The 18,777-nt window shown below is 36.7% G+C and overlaps 1 protein-coding gene across 6 annotated transcripts in view; it reads right to left on the bottom strand.

Annotated features, from left to right (window-relative positions):
- EML6 (EMAP like 6) overlaps window positions 1–18,777 on the bottom strand; it is a 275,933-nt gene that overhangs the window by 141,008 nt on the left and 116,148 nt on the right. For all 6 annotated transcript variants that reach the window (XM_045446068.1, XM_045446062.1, XM_045446064.1 and 3 more), the window contains exons 4-7: window positions 17,213–17,311; window positions 14,509–14,577; window positions 7,147–7,332; window positions 5,173–5,308 (exon numbers count right to left, since the gene is read on the bottom strand). In XM_045446068.1, the coding sequence (XP_045302024.1) occupies window positions 5,173–5,308; window positions 7,147–7,332; window positions 14,509–14,577; window positions 17,213–17,311 (490 nt within the window). The remainder of the gene's footprint in view (window positions 1–5,172; window positions 5,309–7,146; window positions 7,333–14,508; window positions 14,578–17,212; window positions 17,312–18,777) is intronic.

Below are 18,777 nucleotides of genomic sequence, written 5' to 3'. Positions count from 1 at the left end.
GTCATGACTTGCATTTCCTGAGTTCAAGCCCCACGTCAGTCTCTGGGCTGACAGCTCAGAATCTGAAGACTGTTTCAGATTCTGTGTCTCCCTCTCTCTCTACCCCTCACCTGTTCACACTGTCTCTCGCTCTCTCTCAAAAATAAACAAACATTAATCTTTTTAAAATGAAGGAGAAGGTTAAAAGAACTTACAACCACTAAACCAGTGCTACAGGAAATGTTAAAAGGGACTGATTGGAAAGACCATAAGCAGTAGTGCAAAGAGTAGGAAACACAAAAGGAGTAAAATTAAGTATATCTATAAAAATTCAGTCAAGAGATTCACAAAATAAAAGGATATAAAGCATGAAACAATACACCTAAAACTTGAGGAGAGGACAGGAGTAAATAATGGATTCAAATTTCAGTAACTACCAACTTAATATAGATTGCTCTATGCACAAGATGGTATGTACAAGATGCTATGTAACCACAAATCAATGCACAAGATGCTCTATGCACAAGATGCTATGTACAAGATGCTATGTAACCACAAATAAAAAACCACTAATAGATATGCAAAAAACAAAGAGAAAGGAATAGAAGTATATCAGTAAAGAAAGCCAACAAACTGAGACAAAAGAACAAGAGAAGAAAGGAACAGAGAAGAATTACTAAAACCACCATAAAATAAGCAATAAAATGGCATTATGTACATACGTATCAGTAATTACTTTGAATATAAATGGACTAAACACTGCAATCAAAAGACATAGGATGATGGAATGGATAAAAAACAAGACCTATCTATATACTGCCTATAAAAGACTTGTTTCAAACTAAAAGCAACATGCAGATTGAAAGGGAAGGGACAGAAAAGCATTTATCATACAAATGGGAGTAAAAAGAAAGCTGGGGTAGCAAAACTTACATTGGACAAAATAGACTTTAAAACAAAGACTATAAGGGGTGCCTGGGTGGCTCAGTCAATTAATCATCTGACTTTGGCTCAGGTCATGACTTCATGGTTCATGGGTTCGAGCCCTGTGTCAGGCTCTGTGCTGACAGCTTGGAGCCTGGAGCCTGCTTCAAATTCTGTGTCTCCCTCTCTCTCTGCCTCTTCTCTGCTCATGCTCTCTCTCTCAAAAATAAAAATGAACATTAAAAAAATTTTTTTAAGACAAAGACTGTAATAAGAGACAAAGACCACACTATATAGTCAATAAGGGCACAATCCCAAAAGAAAACATAACAATTGTAAATATTTATGCACCCAACATAGAAGCACCCAAATACATACAGCAGCTAATAATAAACAAAAAAGAAATCATCAATAGTAATACAGTTGCAGTAGGGGACTTTAACATACCACTTACATCAATGGACAGATCAAACAGAGAATCAACAAGGAAACAGTGGCTTTGAATGACACATTGGGCAAGATAGACCTAACAGATAATATTCAGAACATTCCAACTTAAAACAGAATACACATTCTCTTGAAGTGCACATGGAACATTCTCCAGAATAGATCACATATTAGGCCACAAAACAACTCTCAACAAATTAAAAAACAACAAAGTCATACTATGCATCTTTTCTGACCACAACTCTATGAAACTAGAAATAAACCACAAGAAAAAAATCTAGAAAGAACACAAATACAGGGAGGTCAAATAACATGCTAGTAAACAATGAATGGGTGAACCAAGAAATCAAAAAGAAAATCAAAATGACATGGAAATGAATGAAAATGAAAACATATAGGTCCAAAATCTTTGGGATGCAGCAAAAGCTATTCTAAGAAAGAAGTTTATAGCATTCCAGGTCTACCCAAAAAGCAAAAAAACCCAAAAAAACAAAAAAACCAATCTCAATAAACAACCTAACCTTTCACTTAAAGGAGCTAGAAAAAGAACAACAAACAAAACTCCAAACCAGTGGAAGGAAGAAAATAATAAAGACTAAACCAGAAATAAATGAAACAGACTAAAAAACCAATAGAACAGATCAAGAAACCAGGAGCCGGTTCCTTGAAAAGAGCAACAATATTTATTAACTTTTAGTCAGTCTCACCTCCCCACTCACCAAAAAAGATAGAGAGGACTCAAATAAAAATCTTTTCAAGTTGGGCAGTACATAGTGAATTTCTGTTACAACATTGTCAAAGTGTGACAGGTGGGGCACCTGGGTGGTTCAGTTCATCGAGTGTTCAACTTCGGCTCAGGTCACGATCTCAGGGCTTATGAGTTCAAGCCCCACATTGGGCTTGCTGGTGTCAGCACAGAGCCTGCTTCAGATCTTCAGTTCCCCTCTCTCTGCCCTTCCCCCACTTATACTGTCTCAAAAATAAATAAAACGTTTAAAAAAGTAGTGAAGGTTTTATAAAGCATGCATATTTTTTAAAAAAAGTGTTGTACTGTTTATAGTAAGGAGAAGTAAAAAAAAAGAGATGTATTAAAATCAATTTGGGGGTGCCTGGGTGGCTCAGTCGGTTAAGAGTCCAACTTCAGCTCAGGTCATGATCTCATGGCTCGCGAGTTCAAGCCTCACGTAGGGCTCTGTGCTGACAGCTCAGAGCCTGAAGCCTGCTTCTGATTTTCTGTCTCCCTCTCTCTCTGCCCCTCTCTGTCTCTCTCTCTCTCTCTCTCTCAAAACTAAATAAACATTAAAATAAGTAAATAAATAAAATAAAATAAATTTAAAGTAAAATATTGAGAAAATAAGAGTATTGGTAGTAAGCAGTGATTATAAAAATCAAGAAGGTGGCAGGAAAGTGGCTGCCATTTGAGGAATGGCACAACTTCTCAAGGCTCCCTTGGGTTCAAACTGCAGCATGGTCTTTAAGATCCTTTGAAAGCACAGTCCATTACTCCCATGGAAATAGGGAGCTTGTCTCACTGGTCATCCATCTACAAATGCATGCATGCCAGTCTGTCTCCTGATAAACTGTAAGCCCAGGCACCACAGGCCACATTTATGATGTACAGGCACACTTCCTGTCTACCATGTACCACCTCTATCTGCTTTGACCTTGGCAGGGACATGTATGTAGGAATCTGTTGAGAGTGAAAAAAATGCAGGCTGTTCCTGACCATCTTCCTCTGACTCCAGGGACAGGAGTTGGCCATGCAATCAATATAAACCCCCACTTACCTGGATGCACATTATGCACTGGCTTGTGAACTCTCCTTTGAGACCCTTAAGTCAGGGACTCAGTATCAGGTAGAAAAGTACAACACGGTAAGTATGGCTTCTGCTATGATATCCACTTTAAAATCTATCTTTTAATTTTGTGATATAGTTTTTGGATGAGCTGGATAAAGTGCCAAAAAGGAATCATCATTGCTGGTTTATGCTCCCCAACATCTAGTCAGTTTATGGCCAATAATCCCACCTAGTAAATTAACTCATCTCTTGTCTAAGTACATGATTTTCTCTCCATTTACCTTGAAATATATACCAAGAAGTTTCATGATTCAAAGTCAAATGTTTTTGGCTGCTTTACCAATATTTTTTACATTGCTCTTATGGATGCTTGCTTGCTCATATCTGTTTTAAGTATTTTTCTGAATAAAGTTATACTGGCTCATGCACTATGGCAGAGAACTAAAGGGCCTCACCTGTCTCCTTGTCAATGCAAGGAAGTGGATTTTACTTCATTTTACAACTTGGTATGGTGACCCCTGTACCTGATATTCAGAAATGCATCCAAACATTATCCCGAGCTTCCATAAGAAAATAACAATCCAATCTCCAGATTAGCTTTTTGTATTTAAAAGATATTTTAGGAAACTGGACTCTGAGTACATATAGGAAGTACAATATCCAGCTCACTTCTGTACTGCATAATTTTTAAGAAAGGTTTGGTTGACAACAATATTATTCAAGGAGGATGGCCTAAAGAATAGGTAGTATTCTTCTCTCAGTCCTCTGGAATCTACCTCAGGTCAGCAGAGAGCTCTGAGCACCACCAGACCACTTGGCCTTTGAAGAAACCTCTGTGGCCACACTGCTGTCAGCCTGCATCAAGGGGCTTCGTGGAAAAGAACCTGATGAGTAACGGCTCACTTCAGGCCTTTCGAGGACTTGGGTCTCCTGTCACAGAACACTCTCTAGGAAGATCCTTGGGAAAGTTCTCTCTCATTTCAGCACTGGGAGAAATTCACCTTCACCTGAGCAGTGAGTCAGTTTTCATCTTGTGGACAGCATAAGTCACAGTACTGAGCACCCCCTCCCTCAGCGATGGCTGGAGGAGCCAAGAGCAGCGTCTGGGGCCCCTCTGCAGCAAATAGTAGAGCCCCCCCTCCACATACTTAGTGTACCAACATCGCCTAGGACTTCATCTTATCTTTTCTGTTTACATTTCCACTTTAAATTCTCTCAAACCCCAATTCTTTGTCTGTAAGGATGAGATTATAATATGATGAGAATTTAAATAGATGTATATAAACTGCTTTGTATTGCCTGGTACCTATGATGAAAATTTAAATGTATATAAACTGTTTTGTATTGCCTGGTACACATACTCAGTATATTGTAATAATAGCTAATATTTATTGAGGGCTGATTATACCATGACTTAGTCTAAGCACTCTGTACATGTTTTTAATCCTCACACAACTCTACGTGGCTGTTGCTAGTATTATCCTCATCTTAGAGAGGAGGAAACTGAGACCCAGAGATTTTTAAACATTTGACTCAAATCTATCATAGGCAAAACTTGGATTTGAATCCATGTCCCCAGCCCTGATCCCAAGTTAACTTCTACTACTATGATAGCTACTACTTTAAAGCTAATTTTTTGGTCTTGTTTTACCTAGCAATTATTTATTTACTTATTTTCAGAGGCTGGGTGCAGTCTCATTTAGGGTCACCAACTTGTCCAGAATTTCCCAGTTTTATAATTCAAAGTCTCATTTCCCAAGATACCACTCGGTGGTTTTCTCATTATGTTATTGATCTTTGTAGCAGGACCATTGCTAGTACACACAGATACCTTCATGCAAATGAGAAAGAAGGGGTATCCATTTGTTTTTAACACACTTTTGATCGTGTATGCAATCCATTTATGTAAACTGCCTTAAATCCTTTCCGGAATAAGATGGGTACAGAAACAAATAAAATACAGAACTTCACATTGTTATTTAACACTTTTAGAGTTATGGGTAATTATTACCACACGCATTACCTTTATATCCTTGTTCTGTCTCCCTGAGATCAATTTTGGTTATTGGTTTGAAATCAGTATCCCATAATCGAATACACCCATCTCGTCCACCAGTGGCAAAGCCTTCTTCACAAGCATACATGCTAAAGATTCCAGCCTGTTGAGTAAGGCAGATTATACTCAATACTTGAAGGATTCTAAATAGTCATTATAGTTGGAGCTTCATGATTAAAAAAAAAGCAAAAACAAAAATGTTTTTAAAAACCCTTGTTCTCGGGGCACCTGGATGGCTCAGTCGGTTGAGCGTCCGACTTCAGCTCAGGTCATGATCTCACAGTCTGTGGGTTCGAGCCCTGCGTCGGGCTCTGTGCTGACAGCTCAGAGCCTGGAGCCTGCTTCCGATCCTGTGTCTCCCTCTCTCTCTGCCCCTCCCTCGCTCTCACTTTGTCTCACTCTGTCTCTCAAAAATAAATAAATGTAAAAAAACAAACAAACAAAAAACCTTGTTCTCTATTGCAATCCTGACAATAGAACAAGTAGCCATTTATAATATCCTTCATTTTGGCTAAAGTAAAAATTAATCATGACTACTACCAAAGCAAATCAGTTCAAATGCTCCTTTACCATTACTAAACTGATGGCAATTTGAAAAAAAATATTATTCACTAATTCCTTGGTTAAAGTAGATACGAAGATCAAACTCCTTTAGGTGACAACTGATCCTTATAAAGAAAAGACAACAATAGAGGTGTTTCATATAAATCACTTCTCAAAATAATCAGGCAAAGATATTTGAGCTAGGAACAGAAACACTTTTACTGGTACACAGGTGCCCGAAATGCATCTCAATGAGTTCAAGAAGGCAACACCTGAGCCTAATTGAAAACAAATTACATTTGTGTTAATTTGTTAAGCATTATATGAAGATGCTTTTTTTTCCACACCTGAAAGAGTCCTGTAACTTAAAGATGCTTCTCCACAGGAAAATATTTTACCTGGTCTATTGAGAAGTGCTGTAAGAATATACTGTTGACCTAAGATCCAGTGTGAAGAGAAATGAGGTTACTAAGGCAGCTGCTTTTATGCATGGGGACAAATGCTGACCTCTGAATGGTTTCAAGATCGGTTTCATAATTAGTGAAGCCAAGAAAATTGGTTCAACATACAAGCCAATGAAAGATCTAAAATTTTACAGCTCTTTTGCTAAGACGTGCTTAAACTTTTCTTCATTTAAGAGTAATGGGGACCAATTTGGAGTCAGGACCTAAGCTACAGGTCTGGTGAGTTTCTAAAAATTGTTTAACAAATTTCCATTTACTATAATAGGCTTTAGCTTTCACATCTCCCCATTCTTCTGGGCATTTCCATTTTATCATCTATAGATACAGCAGTGTAACCATTATCATAGGTGTCAAAAGAGAGCAGAATGGTCAGAAGTAAAGTTTGCCCATGTTCTTACAGAGCAGATCATCAAAAAAGAAGTGTGTCAGTGGTTTCTGTTTGCATTTTAAGAACTTGTGATTTGGATTTAGAGGTTACTTACTCAGAGTGCGGAAAATCTACCCTTATAACAAATGTAAAAACAAGAGTTGTCTACGTATGGGCCACAGGCCAGCAGCAAAGGCATCATCTCAGACTTACTGAATCAGAATGTGCATTTTTAACAAGATCCCCAGGAAATTCACAGATACATTAAAATTTGAGAAGTACTGATCTATAAGATAAAACTGATGATGAAACAGTCCTGTTCTTCTAGATGTGGATGAATAACACTAATCAACCAATCAATGATTGAGGTGAAGGTTAATTAAATTATTGAGCTTTTGAACTATTTCTTTTAAGGTGAACAAGAATAGCTATAATTGGGGAAATCTTTGATGAATGTTTAGGTAGTTTTCAGCAGAGTTCTGCTGATTTTAATACAACAGGAAAACACACTTATTTGTGATATCAACTTATTTAATAATCACCAAATTTCCACATGGACATACTCACACTGTGTGCTCCTTGAATGGTGCGGACTAAATTGAGCCCTTTCCAGACATAGATGTCGCCATTTAAAGCACCAGAATAGGTGATGTCATCTTTGGCACATGCAAGGCAAAGGATGGTCTGAAGATCCCCTGTTTTGCCAAATATCCCTCTTTTTGCAGTCAGGGCATTTCCACAGAGTGTCCAAAACTGGAAAGTGATTAAAATACAGAGATCCAAAAATAACGTATTCATCCTGATGCATCACATCATTGGTATTTGCTTACATTTCAATACGTTTCATATAATTTGCTATAGCTGAACTAGGCACACGTAATTTGTTCTGCGGCAACCAATGGAATCGCAAAACCTTTTAGCCAACTACTAGCAGCATAATAAACACTTTTAGCAGTGTTATTCAAACTTTCCAAGCTCCAAAATTTCCAAACTTTGCTAATTGTTTAACGGTGATTAAATACAAAAGCTCAATGTTCTCAGAGTTGGAATAAAGTGAGTGAATCATCATGTCTTTAACTTTTGGTCAAATTACAAAAACAGTATAGGTTCATTGTAGAGGAGTTTAGAAATAAAGTATAAAGAGGAAAAATGAAGTATCTACAGCCTCCTGTTAACACATGGATGTATCTTCCAGATGTTTTTTTGGTGTGCGTGCATGTGTGTGTATGTATGTATTTGGATATCATGTGTTTCTAACTTGAAATGTTATATATCTTCACTGTAGAAATCTTACTCAAAAGCTTCCTAAATATGAGTTATCTTCCCATATAGCCAAATAACTAAGCTTTTCAATTTTCACTGAATAATTTATCATGTGAAAGACCATAAGCATAAAGCTTGAGCCACTTTATAGAAAGCAACAAGTAGACTTCTGTGGCTATACAGAAATTAAGTTTTTTTTTTTTTTTTGCCATAGTTTTTAAAATGTATGAACTGGTATAACTTTACTGCTAAGTATATAGCCCCTCAACATTTATAAAGGCTCTTTACATTTATTTGATCTTCATAATACTCTTGAGAACAGGCTAAAGCAGCTATTCTTATCATCTCCACCTGGAAGTGAGGGAAAGGGGGCCTAAGTGGTTTGTTGAAGGTAAGGATTCAATGGGGGTTATACATGAGAAAATACTGAGGTCTTGATCTTTGCTTTGAGAAATTTCGATCATTTTTAAAAGTTTATTTATTTTGAGAGAACGAGAGAGAGAGGAGAGAGAGAGCAGGAAAGAGACAAAAGGAGAGGAGAGAGTGAATCCCAAGCAGGCTCTGCATTGTCAGTGCAAACCCCAACTCCAGGCTCAAACTTACAAACTGTGAAATCATGACCTGAGCTGAAACCAAGAGTCAGATGCTTAACCAGCTGAGCCACCTGGGCACCCCTGCCTTGAGAACTTTCAATCTAATGAAGGTACGTATAAAACCAGAAATAATTTCAAAGCAGCATATTTAGACTACATACAAGTGCCAAGAAAATTCAGAGAGAACCATGTTGAATTAACTGGAATGAGCAAAGCTAGGATTTGGATCAGTGGTGAGAAACAAGGTGCATCTGGGATTAGGAGAGCAGGATCAGGCAAGTCCAGGTGACAAATGTGTGAGGAAAAATCAGTGACAAGCCAAATATTTTGTGCCTTAGGAGAGGAAAAATGGTGGCCCTCTTAGTTAAGTATTGAGGGAAGGAGTTCTGGGCTGATTGTACTACCTTGGAGGTGCAGGACTCTGGCAGCTATGGAGGTGATGGCCCTTATGGAGGATGAGAGGCAGGTGTGCAACCACTTGAGACAATATAGAATTCTTCTCTCATTAAGGAGCAATTCTTCTCTCTTCTGTCAACTCCAGTGATTTGTTTCTTGGGTATTTACTATTTCTATGAAAAGGTACTCAAGTATAATACGGAAAGAACAAAAAGATTTGGGGAAAAGAGGAGTATGTATTAGTTTTGGGAAAACATTTAAGTATTAGCTTTGAACCTGAACAGGGGTGCCTGAGAAGCTCAGTCGGTTGGGCGTCGGACTTTGGCTCAGGTCATGATCTTGGGGTTCTTGAGTTTGAGCCCAGCATCGGGCTATCTTCTGTCAGCACAGAGCCCACTTTGAATCCTCTGACCCGTCCCCCTCTCTGCCCCTCCCCTGCTTGTAATCGCTCTCTCTCTCAAAAATAAATAAACTTAAAAAATAAAATAAAATAATTTTGAACCTGAACAAACTATTAAATGTAAACACCTACTGGTAGTATAAACATGCCAAAACCCAAAGGCAGATGTTTCCTTTTCTCACCATATACGAAGATTAAAAGGACAATAATTTAAAAATCATTATTCCTAAAGAAGGGTAATTACTTTGCAGTTATTATTTCTCTAACTCTAGAATGTGCACCTCTGATCTGAGTTACTGAAATATTCTAATGAAAAACCACAAAGCATAGAGAGACCATTATTCTCAGACACAAAGGTTTCTAATGAAATCACCCAGTCAGACGGAACAAGGCCAACATGAAACATTCCAAATAATCAAATGACTCTCTAAAAAGGCACATATAGATGTAACACCAGGATAGGTATGAGAGTTTTTGTAGAAATGGCAAATCTCTGAATTCTCGGTTCCTGAAAAGCGCTTCCTGTTTGGAAAACAGTGACAATTTTGGATAGCAACATACCAGCAAATCCACATCAAAAGAACAGATGTAGTTTATCTTCCCCAGTCTCCATTCCCAGATTGTAATGCAAATTTTGTTAGAACTGGCAGATACCTTGGAGTTCATTTGGCCCTAGGTAATCTCCAAAGTCCCTTCTGTCTGTGACTAGAGACTAGAGAAGGATCAACAATATCCACAAACCTGGTAGGCTCATTTGCTGTAAAACCAACCAAGCATGACAATGATCAACTGCTACTGTTTTCAAGCTTTCATTTCAGATAATTGTTATTTGCCTGTCTGCCAACACTGGGGATTTGCAAAAACACAAAGGATTTCACCCTAGCTACAAAAATGTCACATAAAAATATTTTCTTGGAGTACATCAAAGATTTTGCATTCAGCTTGTGACTGGAATCATTCATTTGCTGTTAGGTAGGTTTTTGCAGGGCGGGGGGGGGGGGGGGGGAGTGGGGATCCTGGAATTGCTTGTAGAAAATAAAGATAGTGAAAATATTTGTTGGAAGCCTGCTAAAATTTGTTATGGATTTCTTTCTTTTTAAAATATTTTTTTAAGTTTTTACTTATTTTTGAGAAAGAGAGAGCGCAAGCACTTGTGCACAAGGCAGGGAGGAGCAGAGAGACAGAGACACAGAATCTGAAGCAGATTCCAAGCTCAGAGCTGTCAGTGCAGAGCCTGATGTGGGGCTTGAACTCACGAACCGCGAGATCATGACCAGAGCCTAAGTCAGATGCTTAATCTACTGAGTCACTCAGGTGCCCCTGTTGTGGATTTTTTTCTAAACAAAATTAATAAAAATGGGTAGATGGGCATTGGGAGATTATTCCATTTGAGGTAAAAATACTTAATTTTGCTTAGAAAAAAAAATGCCTGTCTGCTAAAACATAATTAACAATTTATTTTTCTAAATGTTTATTTTTTGAGAGAGACAGAGTGCAAGTGGGGGAGGGGCAGAGAGAGTGAGACAGAATCGGAAACAGGCTCCAGGCTCTGAGCTGTCAGCACAGATCCCAACGTGGGGCTAGAAGTTACAAACCGTGAGATCATGACCTGAGCCGAAGTCAGACACTCAACCGACTGAGCCACCCAGGTGCCCCCATAATTAACAAATTTAATGGGATAAACAGCTCTTAGTGTTTTCAAATGAAGCTCCTGGGTTTTATATGTCTTTGTTTTTGGAATTAACTGATTAGAAGAGTTAACCAAGGATGAAAACAAACAGGGAAGAAGCTGGAGAATTCCATCAGTTAAGCAGCTAATCTATTTTTTTAACATTTTGTTTTTTGGGGGAAAAATCAGGCCAAAATAGATTATTGAAGAAATAATTTCCAATGGAAAGACCTCTACACAGGGAGCCAGAGACTGAGTTTAAATCTTATCTGTACCACCATTTTTGTGATCCCAGAAGATGGGAAAAGAAATTAACATTGTGCCCCTACTGGTTTCACACACTGTGTAATGTAACTCTTAACACACTCATAAAGTAGTGATCCACAACCCCCTGGTTTCATGGGGGTGTTTTTTGGGAGAGAAATTCAGACTCAGGGAGATTGAACAGCTTTCCCAGAGACAAGCAGGAGATACAAAGAGGATTCCAAGTCAAATAACCGCCTAGGTCTTGGCTTCCTCACTGTAGAATATGCAGACTGGGTGATGGCCCTGTGATCAGAGTCCTAGACTTCCATAAAGCCACCATCACCTGATGGAAACCAGTCTCATCATGAACTCACATAATTCTTTGCTTGTGGGTAAAAGAACAATTCAGTGCCTTTGCCATTTGTCAGACAGATTAGAAATTCATGTTGATGGATATATATCTTTGATTAATAAAAATTATAAAGGGAATTATTGGTAGGACACTTGATACCTTTGAATAATAGAACCTATACGCTTATCTTTTTTCCTTCTGTTTTTTTTTTCATTACTTTTTTCTGATTTTGGAAAAAATATATGTTATTGTAAAATAATTTTAAAAATAAAGAGACAATTTAATCATAAGCTCCATAGCCAGTGTTAACTGCTTAACATTTTTTGGTATCTTTCCAATTTATTTCCTATACAAAAATATACTTCTAAAGTAAAAAGAAAAAAAATAAAAAAAAAATTACCTCACCTAGTAGACTGTAAATAAATCTTGAATATTTCCTAATAACATTAAATAATCATCTAAACCATGACTTATAATGATTGTACAGTATTTCTTCCTATGGATCTACCATATTGTATTTAACCACCTGGGGGCAGTTTGGTGGCTTCAGGCCTTCTTCAGTCTGGTTTTATTTGCTGTTGGTAAGTTATTCAGCAATGAACCTATCCTGGTTCACACTCCTAATAATTTCCTTGAGATAAATTCCAAGATAGGAAAATATGGGCTGTGTTCTCTTCACAGCGGCACATATACTAATACTGAAAAAAAAAAATCACTACCTCAAAGGATATTAACATTTTTTTTAATTAAAAAAATTTTTTTTTAATGTTTACTCTTTTTAGAGAGAGTGAGAGAGACAGAGCACGAGTGGGGGAGGGGCAGAGAGAGAGGGAGACACAGAATCTGAAGCAGGCTCTAGGCTCTGAGCCATCATAACAGAGGCAGAGGTGGGGCTCGAACCCCCGGAAACCAGGAGATTGTGACCTGGGCCAGGGTTGGAGGCTTAACTCACTGAGCCACCCAGGCACCCCAGGATACTAACATTTCTAAAGCTATTGATAGATATTATCAAATTTCTGGACTGAAAGACTAGAAATACTCATTTATAGTACTCATTTACATCTCCCCCAGCAAGGTTTGACAGTGTTCAGTCACTAAATCTTTGTCAACACTGGATACACTTTAATCCTAATTCTGATGGATTGAACATTGTTATTTAAAAATTGTTATTCCTAACTAAGAAGATTTAGCATTTTCATCTATCTGTTAGCCAACGTTTCCATTTTTGTCAATTATACATGTCCTTTCTCTGTTGTACAGGTTTGCTGAAGGTCTTTACATTTCAAGAACAAACCAAAATTCTATCTAACACGCTTGTGGCTTACACTTTGCTCATGTGTGGTTTGTCTCTCTTGTTTCTTAGCAGTTGGGGGCAGGTAGACAGAAAGTTTTAATGTTTATATAATTGAATCTATAATATTATCTTTATGGTTTCTTACTTTGCTTCTACATTCAGAAAGGCCTTTCACCCACTTGAGAGCAGTTAAACATTTACTTAGATATTCATGTAATTATTTTATAGTTTTTTAAACACTTAACTCTTTAATTCATAAAGAATTTATTTTAATGTATGGTATGAAGTAATGATATATAACTTTTTTCTCCCAAATAGATAACAAACTGTCCTAGGGCCCACTGGTCAAGATACTATTATATTCTAAATTCTTACACATATTAACCTCTATTTCTCAGCTTTGTTTTTTTTTTTTTTTTTTTCGGGGGGGGGGGTATTGTTATTTATCCTTATCCCAATCTGATACATTTTAATTATTTTAGTTTCGTAATATGCTTTAGTAAATACAGTATTTTCCTCTTCATTATCCTTTTTTTATTCAAGTTCTTTGTTATTCTCATTCTTTTATCCATCTAGACTAACTCAGAATAATTTAAAAGGAAATGTCAGATAACAATAACAAAACTTCTTGGGATTTTAACTGAAATTGCACTGAATATAATTGAAGTGATGTGTTTAATTTTTAGACTTCACGTCCAGAACCAAGGTTGTCTCTCCATTTGTTCAAGCCTTTTGTATTCCTCTGTGAAGTTTTGTAATATTCTTTAAGCAAGTCTTGCATATCTCTTGTTATATTTATTTCTGGACATCTGATCATCTGTCCCTTTCTAACAATTAAGTAAGAACAATGGGAAGGATCATAAAAAACGAGACTGAAAAAAGAACAAAAGAACAGGGAAACAGGAGGAGTTGGTTGGGGAAATAATACAGATACCTATTCCGTTCATACAAAAATGCAGCAATTTGGTACTAGCAGAGATCCAAACATGCTGTAGTCAAGCAAGTAATCCTCCACTCTTTCAATTATGAACTTTAATCTCTATTGTGTACAAATCTGTAGACAGAAGATTCTGGGTCACATCCCAGGGTCCAGAGGAAATTTCTGCTATGCTGGAGCAAAGAAAGTTAATGGTGTTAACTCTGCTACCCATTTAACAAAGTAGAAAGAAGCAAATAGCTAAAGGTAGGTCCTGGGCTACCTGTGGTATTTGAGGCTGTGTAGTCTAGGGGAAGACAGAGGCATTTAAAAATCAATGGCTCAGGTAGGCTCGTGCTGTGTATCCCTCTATTTTTATGTCCAACCCAACGCTGTTCCTTCTAAAATAACTTCTCAACATGACAGAAAATGTTTTGATATACAGTATGTGTAAACATTCATCAAAATGTAAAAACTTAATTTACAATATTAAAATCAGAACTGTTTTAAAGCATGCAATCCTTGAAATACTAGGAGTATTTGGTTTAGTATTTGATTAACACAAAGTTTTCTTTTCAGCTGCCTGCTGGGCACTTCACCTGATGGTCCTTACACTGTAGTTCTGAAAGACAGCCTCCTCAGCTGATGCTAGCTTGCTTCAAGATCAATGCAGTAAAAGACTCCAAATTTTAGAAAAATAGAGCCATTCCTCAACATCAAATTATATATATATATATATAAACACCTTAAATTCTTCTCATAAAAGTTACCAAAAATTTTTTTTTAAATAACTACTTTACCTTTATATGTTTTACTCCACAGCTAACCACTCTGTTTGGCTGATATGGATCCCAGGAAATATCAAAAATCTGTTTAAAAGAATTAAAAATTACTCTGTTGGTAATATATGTGTTTTTGCCTTCTTTCAGATATCAGTTCAACTGCCAAGACTCTATCCAAAATTTAGAATACACTGTTACTTGCATGGACTGAAAAATGGGCGATTTGGCTCTGGGGTTGGTTCAGGAATTGCTAACACATATTTTGTTGCCTCCTATCTACTCACCTTAGACCTGAATAAAGAAATAATAATTAACCACAATCAATGAGACAAACTGGTGTCATATTTTTAACTTGGTTCATCCAGGGTAAACAAATTGGAATGCTTTAGGATAATTTTTTGATCCATTTTTTCTATACCTGTACACAATGCTAGTAACATACTTTGACATAGCTTTACAATAAAAATCAAAAGAAGTATGAAGTGTTTTGAGCAGGAAAATGTTTAACAGTCAAATGCAGTTCAATGTGGCCAACACTTTCTTGTAATCATGGGCAGGGGCATTTATTTGGCACCTAAATTAGCCCACCAAAAATAGTCCTTTAGCCTCTCATTTTAATCTGACCCAAAATACTATTCTATTTTGCATTCCCCAAGGAACTGAAAACATATCCATTAACACTACTGAATGTTCTTTAAGGAAAGCTACTAGACAGTTTGCAGGCAGTTCTTTTTCCATTTTTGGAACAAGGAAGAGAAGACTGTCAACCTTGAGGGTCAGATCACCTGTGGCAAAGTACATATTTCACCAGCCAAACTGAAAGATTCTTATCTAGTGGGCCTGAAATTTGTTCCATGCAGCTGCATTTTTAAACAGACTCCAAGAGATTTTGATGCAGTCAGTCCAAGGACCGCATTCTGTGAAGCTCTAATAGAAAAAAAGAGTAATTGTTAGGGCCAATGTCTAAGCCAGATAAAGAGCTCATGACACTAATTTCTCATCACATAGGAAGGAGCAATATGGATCAATCATCAGAGAGAAAAGGAGGACCTATAACCTTCAGTTAGGTAGAAAGAAGCAATTATGAACTACAGAAACAACACTGAAGAAAGAGCACTTGGTCCAAGTACCAAGTTTCAATAAGGTCCAGTGCCCATTTTAGCTATGCAACCTCAGGCTAATCTCATCATCTCTAAAATACATGACACCACCCCAGTTCTGTTATGAGGGCAATGAGTGTTATGAGCACTCAGTTACAAAAATGAGTGCTAGGGATTAAGTATTTTCTCCACTAAAATAATCTTGAAGATAATCATTTGCCCATAAGGAGACATTAATAATTCATATTGGCACCAGTAATAAAGAACAAAACTGTGTTCTCCCAGTTTTGGGAGACACTGTGTTTCTCCCAGACAAATCATGGAGTCTGGGAGAACAGTGTTCAAAAAGAACAGTATTTCATTAAAACATTCTAGGATCTTAAAATTATACATTTGCACTAGAGTAGCATTGTACTTTTCATAATCTACTTCTAAGTGGAAGGTATAAAGTACATGAACAAAACAGTAAGAAATAAATTCACATTGATCTAGTCTAACTCAACTTACTTTATATGATATGATGGGATTATCACATAAGCAGAAACAGTAATATACAAAATGTGAGCATTACAAGTATTTTCAAACTGTTCATTAAGTACTAAGTTAATACCGATTAATTACCAGTAAGTTAATAATCTGGGAGCAGAGCCCAAGCATCACTGCACTATAAAATCTCCCTAAGGAATTCTTACATGTTGCCAGGGGTAGGAACCATTGGGAACAAAAGGGTGCTGGAGCTCCTCCAACACTAAAGTTCCAAGGCTGGTCATTTCTGGACTTTCTGAGAACTTAATCCTTGAGTACAATTTGCTCAAATGTGCCGCAACAACTATCAGGTCACCTTAAAATTATGATTCTCCCTCAATGAATATACTGTTCATTTGAAAAAAATTTTTCAGAGTTCACACCAAGAGATGATGAATTTCATATTTAATTCAGGCCTCATTCTCACTTACACTGAGAAGAAATACAAAACTATTAATCAATGTAAGATAATCATGCCAATTCACTTTGTTTGAAATTATAAAAAATAAAGTGGTCACATTATTTTAATTATGCAAGAGAATGGAGAAATAGATTTCTGACCTGCTTCATAACCTACCTTGCCTGCTATGACTGTATGAAATTATTTCTGAGCACACTGATTTCAATATGATAAGCAAGGCACAATCTTAAGATTCTCAAATATAACAAAAATCCCTAAGTTGTCACTATACTCATTTGAAGGTAAAATGTATACACCTGTAAACATATTTTGTGAGTATTATTTTCTAACAACTACTTCCATTTCTAAAGGAATACATCAAAACTTTACAATTTCAAATTCAATTCTATTTTGACTTTATGATGAAGAAGCTAGATGCCAATATCAAAAGTTTGCTTTGCCTATGAAAGGTAGTAACAATGTAAAGAAAGCATCCAATCACCAGAAGAGATCATGCCAACACAGCTATTAGTCAGGAATTGATTTTTTTTTTTAAGTCAGTTTTTAGGTTGAATATGTAGGAGAAATCTTTACATGGAGAACTTACTTTTAAAAATAGTACAAATCTGGGAAGCTACTTCACAATTCGCTCATAGTTATGAAAACTGTGTGGCTTGATCCAACAAGCTCTTCTTACCCGGTCGGAGTGGCCGGTGGCTGAGGCCAGAAGTTTTCCCTTCCTCCAGTCCCAAATGCAGACTGTGTTTTTTGCATCCAGTCCCACAGAGGCCAAACGCTAAGAATAAGAACAATAATTTAATAGCTGAAACTGATAGGCACATTCCTGACTATCCATGTCTTCTTTCAACAAATGGTCACTGATTACCTATTCTGGGCCAGGCATTGAATGTATGCAAAAAAAAAAAAAAAAAAAAAAAAAATGATTTCTCAAAATCTATTTAAAGTCCACTGCTAAAGGCATCACAGATGACTTCCATTAGCATATACTACAATTTCAAAAACCCAAAAGCTTTGACTCGTTTGCCACAAAGCCTCTGATTTAACCAGGTGAAATCAGAGGAACACAACTTGAAGACAAGGTTCAGATTTTTTAATTTTTAAATTTAAAATATTAATGTGAGATTAAAGATAATCTAGGATTCCATAATCTAAAAGCCTTGCCAAACTGCTAAAATCAAAGGGATTGACGAACACATAGGGAAGAAAAACCCATAAATGAACGTTACATTCATTCTTCATCTTCATAGTTTCACAAATGTTTTGGGTGACTAAAGAGGGTATATACTGCTGGTAAAAGAAATCTGGTACTTCATCTTCCAGTCTACATTCTTTGGGTTCATTTCAGAACTCGTTCTCAAGGAAAAAGAAAATTCAACACATTTAAGTATACACAACATCAAAAGTATCAAAATATGTATTAGAAACACCAACATCAGAGGACCTAGTAGGATGCCACACCTAAGGAAACAGCCCTGTGTCATGGACAGAGGTCTGGAATGGGTGTAAGGAGATTTGGCTTCTGTTTTGACTTGTGAGGAACCAGATCTTGAAAAATTAATTAACCTCATTAAATTAGGTTTTCTCATTTGTAAAATAAATGCAAAATATCTGTTATGTCTACCTTGTAGGATTATTGTATGAGTCAATGCAATCAGTGAAATGATGTAAGTAAAAGTGTTTTGAAAATACAGTGTTACTCAAGTTTAAGAGTATCTGAGCTTATGTGTTTCACTATGTTTGAGTGTGTGTTTATGTGTGTACATATATGTGGGATGACATATGGCCACATATAGCTACATGTATATATGTGTTGTTATGCAGGGATTACTCAGGTTTCTTCAGTAAAGATGGCTTCTATTAGTAATGTTTAGTATAAAAAATATATAGTTGGAAGTTTTAAAAATATGCCCTCAAGAAAGAGGGTCTTTGTGGTGTTTTTTCCCCTGTTTTAACTGTGCATTCAAGCAATGAAAACTGTAATATATGGTTGCATTTTTATCCATATAAGAAAACTTAAAGTGATGAATTTCATTTGGCTTATTCTTTTGCCTTTTTTTTTTTTTTAATAAACATAGGCACTAAAGTAAGATCCACATTTCCTGATGGAAAAAAAAAGCCAAAAGTTATCTATTTTGTTCATTTGTAGACAGTGACAGGCCCCATAGCTACCTAAAAAGCATTTCTATTGCCTTTTGTTGTTGGAGAGGTGATGGGCCATTTGTCATTTTCTAAGTATCAGTT

This window comes from Leopardus geoffroyi, chromosome A3 (assembly GCF_018350155.1).
Source record: "Leopardus geoffroyi isolate Oge1 chromosome A3, O.geoffroyi_Oge1_pat1.0, whole genome shotgun sequence".
Classification (NCBI taxonomy): Eukaryota; Metazoa; Chordata; class Mammalia; order Carnivora; family Felidae; genus Leopardus; species Leopardus geoffroyi.
The sequence above is the reverse complement of the archived record's forward strand: the minus strand, read 5'-3'. Positions and strand labels throughout refer to the sequence as shown.